A 7,530-nucleotide genomic window follows, 5' to 3' on the forward strand; every position below is an offset into this window, starting at 1 on the left:
ATTTTAGAATTTTAGAATTTTAGAATTTTAGAATTTTAGAATTTTAGAATTTTAGAATTTTAGAATTTTAGAATTTTAGAATTTTAGAATTTTAGAATTTTAGAATTTTAGAATTTTAGAATTTTAGAATTTTAGAATTTTAGAATTTTAGAATTTTAGAATTTTAGAATTTTAGAATTTTAGAATTTTAGAATTTTAGAATTTTAGAATTTTAGAATTTTAGAATTTTAGAATTTTAGAATTTTAGAATTTTAGAATTTTAGAATTTTAGAATTTTAGAATTTTAGAATTTTAGAATTTTAGAATTTTAGAATTTTAGAATTTTAGAATTTTAGAATTTTAGAATTTTAGAATTTTAGAATTTTAGAATTTTAGAATTTTAGAATTTTAGAATTTTAGAATTTTAGAATTTTAGAATTTTAGAATTTTAGAATTTTAGAATTTTAGAATTTTAGAATTTTAGAATTTTAGAATTTTAGAATTTTAGAATTTTAGAATTTTAGAATTTTAGAATTTTAGAATTTTAGAATTTTAGAATTTTAGAATTTTAGAATTTTAGAATTTTAGAATTTTAGAATTTTAGAATTTTAGAATTTTAGAATTTTAGAATTTTAGAATTTTAGAATTTTAGAATTTTAGAATTTTAGAATTTTAGAATTTTAGAATTTTAGAATTTTAGAATTTTAGAATTTTAGAATTTTAGAATTTTAGAATTTTAGAATTTTAGAATTTTAGAATTTTAGAATTTTAGAATTTTAGAATTTTAGAATTTTAGAATTTTAGAATTTAGAATTTTAGAATTTTAGAATTTTAGAATTTTAGAATTTTAGAATTTTAGAATTTTAGAATTTTAGAATTTTAGAATTTTAGAATTTTAGAATTTTAGAATTTTAGAATTTTAGAATTTTAGAATTTTAGAATTTTAGAATTTTAGAATTTTAGAATTTTAGAATTTTAGAATTTTAGAATTTTAGAATTTTAGAATTTTAGAATTTTAGAATTTTAGAATTTTAGAATTTTAGAATTTTAGAATTTTAGAATTTTAGAATTTTAGAATTTTAGAATTTTAGAATTTTAGAATTTTAGAATTTTAGAATTTTAGAATTTTAGAATTTTAGAATTTTAGAATTTTAGAATTTTAGAATTTTAGAATTTTAGAATTTTAGAATTTTAGAATTTTAGAATTTTAGAATTTTAGAATTTTAGAATTTTAGAATTTTAGAATTTTAGAATTTTAGAATTTTAGAATTTTAGAATTTTAGAATTTTAGAATTTTAGAATTTTAGAATTTTAGAATTTTAGAATTTTAGAATTTTAGAATTTTAGAATTTTAGAATTTTAGAATTTTAGAATTTTAGAATTTTAGAATTTTAGAATTTTAGAATTTGATGATGAGATGATGATGATGATTTGATTGATGAGATTGGGTCATACAAAAATGCTGAAATTTGTAAACGTTTGATCATTTATTTTTTTAGCATTCTCAAATTTGGTACAATTTTTAAATAATAATAATATTTTCAGATTATAAAACTATTTGCAATAATTTGAGTTTTATACGTTTTTAAATTATTATTTTTAGTTGTCTTCATTTATAATTGTTTTTAAATGTATAAATTTTGATATTTCTAGATTACTTTTTCAATACAATTAATGCGCCATGGGTTTCCTATGTACATAGGACCTTTTGTAAAAGTAAGCGAGAATTTATAAATTTAGTTTTTCTTTTACAGTTCAAAAATACATATTTGAAATTTTATTGTCTTGAAATTTTATTATTATTATTATTGAAATCAGAATATAATTTATAAATTCTTGCCAATTGTTGACTGATGATATATTTTTTTCAGGCAACAAATATTGTCCAATCTGATCCTGCCGGAAACGTGTCGTAGAACCCACGGAAGCAGCCACGTTTTCTCGGACTAGTACTCCACAAACCCACGTTGTCTCGTACTCCGGTAAACATCAATCCGTCGGAGATCCAAGATTGGCGTCGCATCCGGGTTTTGATCAGCTCGTCGAGGAGCAAAAGTTCAACACGACTAAGATGCTGCCGCCTCAGAAGAACACCAACATCCAAGCCGGAAGATGCGGTCAAGGCAAATCTCGAAGGAAGCCAAGTTGGAGAAAAATCAGCAATCCGCAAGTGAAATTAGGTGAACAAGTGAATATTTTTGTAAATTTTTTACAGCTTGAATAAATAAAAATCAAACAAAACAAAAGTTTTTTCAACTGCAGCATAACCTAAAAATCCGAAATGACAGCATACGACATTAGCACGACATTCTAAATAACAAAACCGTGCGACGTCGGTCGAATGTCGTACGACAATGTCGTACAATTTCGATCATCGATCGCACGACAAATACGACATTTTGGTGCAAAAACGTATGACATTCGCGCGAAAGTCGCACGACATTGTCGTGCGACGTCGTACAATTGCACGGGCGACAAACGACGGACGTCTGACGGACTTTTCAGTCAGGGAAGCTGTGCCCAGTTAAAGAAACGCATCCGGGACATGTAAGGCTACGACCGTTACCGGGCTGGAAGAATGAAAGAAAGCGGCATAAGGCCGGTTTTGAGTGTATTCTTTTAATTCTTGATATTTGTAAATTTCAAAAATATCAAACATTAAATTTCATTTTTAAATTATTCAGATATTTTGAATTTTTACGATTAATTTAAACATTCGAACATTTCAAAATTATTTAAAGTCTTTTAAGTTCTTAGCTTCTTCAAAGCATGAAGACCCCAAGTCTTCAGAAACACATGCATTTTAATTTAAAAAAATCAAAAATATTTAAACAGGTCCAGATGGGGTTTCTCCATGAAACTTGCGTTAATGTTGATTTTTAATTTGAAATTTAAAATGTTAGAATATTTTGTTGTCTTAAATTTGCTTTAATCTTTATTTTCTGAATAAAATAAGGTTTAATTAACTACTTTTTTAATTAATTTGTTTTCAAAATTTTACATTGAAAGTTAAACTTTTGAATATTCCACAATTAATTATTTTATGAATTTTCACAGATTTTTTGAGTATGATATCTGTCATGAGATTCCCTTTGTTTCAACAACAAAACTCTAGATATGATTTGGATATGATTATTCAGCCGAATGACGTTATCTTTTTTCAGGTAACCAGGTGTTGTTCCACGCAGCTTGTTGAACGGAAGCTGTAACGACCGCAAAAACACCTGCTCCAGAAGTTCGTAAACCGACGTTGTCCCGTACTCCGGTGGCCATTAATCCATGGGACATAAACGGTGGCGCCGCACCCCGCCGTATCTGCGGCTAGTCGAGGAGCAATAGTCCTTCTTGATCAAGATGCTGTCCCGCACGCTGGCGTCGGCTCGAAAAGATGGCTGACAAAATCCGGACCCGGAAGACAACGCCAAAAAATTCCGGCCAAGATGCCGAGCGACGAGGAGAACTGGAAGACCAACCGGAAGACGACACCAAGATGTACGTGAAGATCCGCGACACAACAAGTATAATGAAATAATTGATTTTTTACTGTGGGGAAATGTGCAAATTACATGAAAAAATAAAATAAATTAAAAATAAACAATCATCTATTTTTTAACTGCAACATAACCTAAAAACCTGAAAAAACAGCACACGACAAAGGCACGACAACCTAAATAACAAAACCGTGCGACGTCGGTCGAATGTCGTACGACAATGTCGAACAATTTCGATGATCGATCGCACGACAAATACGACATTTTGGTGCAAAAACGTATGACATTCGTGCGAATGTCGCACGACATTGTCGTGCGACGTCGTACGGTTGCACGGACGACAAACGACGGACGTCCGACGGACTTTTCAGTCAGGGTAATGGTGTATGTCGGATCCTGTCTCGAAACGAAACGAAACTATTGGCACTACGCCCCCCGGGGCATGGCCTTCCTCTAACGTGGGATTTCTGCTCCAGCGCCTCTGACGAGACAGGAGAAACCGGGACCGATGTTTTACTTCACCATCCGATAGAAGCTCAGTGGATAAGTCTGTCTCATGAACGCTCATATCCAATATTGGAACCCGGAAAGCGGTTCGTAAGAACCTGGAGCCTAGCCTGGAGCTTACTTTCCCACATTGACTGGGCAGCCCGCCGGCGGTTCGCTGGCGGACCGCCAAACCGCTCTGGCGATCCGCCAGCGTTTGATTTGGCGGACCACGGGCGACCCGCTGGCGGATAAAATTTGCAACAATTTGGCGCACGATCAGTTTTTTTTATCGTGACGTTGGTCCGCCAGCGACTCGCCCCGGGGTCGCCCAGGTTTGCCTTGAAATGTTTCACCCGCCGTTCATCCGCCCCACATACGCCGTTTTGTATGGTTCAACCGCCCCTATAGGATGGTCCGCCAGCGGGTCGCCCTCGATACGCCTCCCATATAAAAGTTCATCCGTCTAAAAAGCCCCAACCGCCGTGGCTCGCCCTCGACCCGCCTTTCATATACGGTTCGGCCGCCCCTGTAAGATGGTCCGCCAGCGGGTCGCCCTCGATACGCCTCCCATATAAAAGTTCATCCGCCTAAAAGCCCCAACCGCCGTGGCTCGCCCTCGACCCGCCTTTCATATACGGTTCGGCCGCCCCTGTAAGATGGTCCGCCAGCGGGTCGCCCCCGATCCGCCCCCTATATAAAGTTCATCCGCCTAAAAAGCCCCAACCGCCTTGGCTCGCCCTTGATGCGCCTTTCATATACAGTTCGGCCGTCCCTGTAAGATGGTCCGCCAGCGGGTCGCCCCCAATCAGTCCCCTATATAAAGTTCAACCGCCTTGACTTGCCCTTGATGCGCCTCTCATATACGGTTCAGCCGCCCCTGTAGGTTGGTTCGCCAGCGGGTCGCCCTTGATACGCCCCCCATATAAAATTCATCCGCCCAAAAAGCCCCAACCGCCTTGGCTCGCCCTTGATGCGCCTTTCATACATATTTCATCCGCCCAAGCAGAATACCCGTTCAGGTTCCTTCAGGATTCTGATAGTGTTTTTTCAAGTTCATCTAAAACTGAAAAAAACACAAAGTGCTTTATATAGAATTGCAGATCTTTGTAGATTCTTGTGTGCTGAAATTTAGAAATAAAACAAATATATGAAAAAAAACATAATTTTCAACATAATGTTGTTCTCAATACATATTACGTGCGTTGTTAGTTCACTGAGGTGAAATGATGAAAAAAATAAAGAAACATAATAATATATTGATAAGCAAACTTATTGCGAAGATTTTTCATTTCCTGGAAATAAAAATAATTCTTAAACTAATTCTTAAAAACTAAATTATTTAAAATGTTCATGTATTATTGGTACTTACATATAAACAGGCAACGTATTGAATGTTAACAATTCATACTCTAATCTAATCAAACACAAGCGCAGCTAATCCGAAGAAAGTATCCTAGTAGATTACACCCCATGTTCATTCTTGTCATTCAATTTGATCATATATTGTATGGGGGAATGGTAGATATGAATATAAAAATAAATCTTACAGTGAAAAGATAAATACAAATAAGCAGTAATTTTAAAGATGATTCCGGGAAGCTGCAAAACAAACAACTATAATTAAAAAGACAAATGCTCCAGATGGTTCCATTGCTGAAAGAAAAGGAATAGTATAAGGAAGGATATAAACATTTAAATAAATCATCTAGTGAATAGATAAATGTAGGCATTAAAATTGAAGAAGATTCCCGGAAGCTGGAAGAAAGATAATTATATTTTAAAGAAAAATTCTTCAGGTTGCTATTTCAGTAACTGTCGTTAGCTTGGTCGTTAGTTCATGAAATTTGATTATATATGGTATGGAGGAATGGTAGAAAAAAGGACAAGGAATAGGTATGATATAAACATTCAAATAAATCAAATGAAGAATAGATAAATACATATAAGCAGTTCATTTATAAATGATCCAGGAAGCTGTTCAAAAAATTAAACACAATTTTAAATGATACTGTTGCCACTGAACTGATAATTGAAAATAATTGAAATTACTTCCTACCAACGTCCTGCATCATGCACACCTAAAAAACGTCAAACAAAAGAAAGACAAAAATCGCTGCTGCACCACTACCCAGTAAGAAATACGGGGCCGATCGGGTCTGATCGTCAGAGCGACGATCAGACCTACCGGGGCCGATGCGGGTCTGATTTTGAGACACGCATCAGACCCGAATCAAGGTATTTTGCACCCGAAACCTCAACCTGTCAAGGTTGTTCGAACATCGCAAGAGGCCTACGTGCGGGGGCGATGTAAGGGCGACGTAAAGGTGAAAAATCGGACGCGCATCAAGCTCTTTTTTTTATGGTTCTTCTTCTTCTTTTTCCGTCATCTGTCATCAGGGGTTTGTTTTGATTGAAAGAATTTCTATTTTTTGATCCGATTATTTTGCGTGTTTGCACTTTATTAATCAAATTATATCGTTTATATTAAATTCTGCGTACAATCAATCTTTTTTCACTTGTTTTGCTGCTTTTGATAGTCCGGAGCAAGGAAGAGCGGGAGCTGGTCCAGTTTGGTAGAGCTTTTCCGTTCACTTTCAATCTTCCGGCGACTTATTGACCGGGTTCGTTTTCACCGGTCACATCCAGTACGGTAGACTGCAGCGGTTCCACCTAGTTCCCCACAGGACGGCGACCGTCGCCGAGCCTGATCCATCCAGCGATGTTCCGAGGGAACTTGCAGTTGGTGATTGTCCGACGAATCTATTCTTGAGCCATAGCCGTCCCTGGTCCCTGGCAGTTCCGGATTGTATGACCCTATTTAATGAGGAAAAATAAACAATTAGTGATCCGAAGGAAGCAAATATTACAAATAAATCACCCTATTTTGAACGAGAAAAGGCCAGGATCGTGGACCGGATTCGCTTGAACTTGACCTGGCGTATTTGTGCAGGTTCGTTCCAGGTCACTTGCAAGGCGGTGACCGTCTACCGAGCCTGATCCACGCATCGACGTTTAAGGGAACATGCAGGGCCATAAAGGTCGAGCCTATTTCGTCCAGCATCGTTCCGAGGGCACGTGCAGGTTGGTGACCGCCCGGCAAGTCTGTTAATTTACTTGGGGGCATCGAGGTCCATTTCCGTTCCGCACCGCGTGCCATTCCGGATTGCATGAACCTATTTAGAAAAGAAAAAAAAAAAACAATTAGTGAACCAAATCATGCAAATGTTCCAAATAAATTTCCGAAATTTGAGAACCAACAGGCCACCCGCCGTTTCGAGGACAGCGTTGTTCCGAAGACACTTTCAGGGCCATGACCGAGCTAATTCCGTGCAGCGTTGCTCTCGTCGTCGGCATGGCCGTTCGAGTGGCATTTCCGGATAGCTTCCGGAGCAGCTGGAGCAATGTTCCAGGAACGTCTTGGGGGAATCTTGAGGAAAAAAAACTTCTAGGAACACGGTTCCGGAGATTCTTCGTTAACCTTGTGGCTGGATGTCGGACTTTTTGGTATGCTACGGTACATAAACTGTTGGGGTCGTTGAAAACACGACCTGTTCAAACGGCAGCTTTCGGT

At 36.4% G+C, this 7,530-nt stretch overlaps 1 protein-coding gene across 3 annotated transcripts in view; it reads left to right on the forward strand.

Annotated features, from left to right (window-relative positions):
- LOC120429194 (armadillo-like helical domain-containing protein 3) overlaps positions 1-7,530 on the forward strand; it is a 186,123-nt gene that overhangs the window by 175,124 nt on the left and 3,469 nt on the right. Inside the window, exon 7 of one of the 3 annotated variants that reach the window (XM_052709060.1) lies at positions 3,144-3,340. The exons of the other annotated variants lie outside the window; for them this stretch is intronic. Within the exon in view, the coding sequence (XP_052565020.1) occupies positions 3,144-3,188 (45 nt within the window). The 3' untranslated portion in view covers positions 3,189-3,340. Of the gene's footprint in view, positions 1-3,143; positions 3,341-7,530 lie in introns of those variants that run through there. 3 annotated transcript variants of the gene reach the window in all.

Source organism: Culex pipiens, chromosome 1, assembly GCF_016801865.2.
Source record: "Culex pipiens pallens isolate TS chromosome 1, TS_CPP_V2, whole genome shotgun sequence".
Taxonomy (NCBI): domain Eukaryota; kingdom Metazoa; phylum Arthropoda; class Insecta; order Diptera; family Culicidae; genus Culex; species Culex pipiens.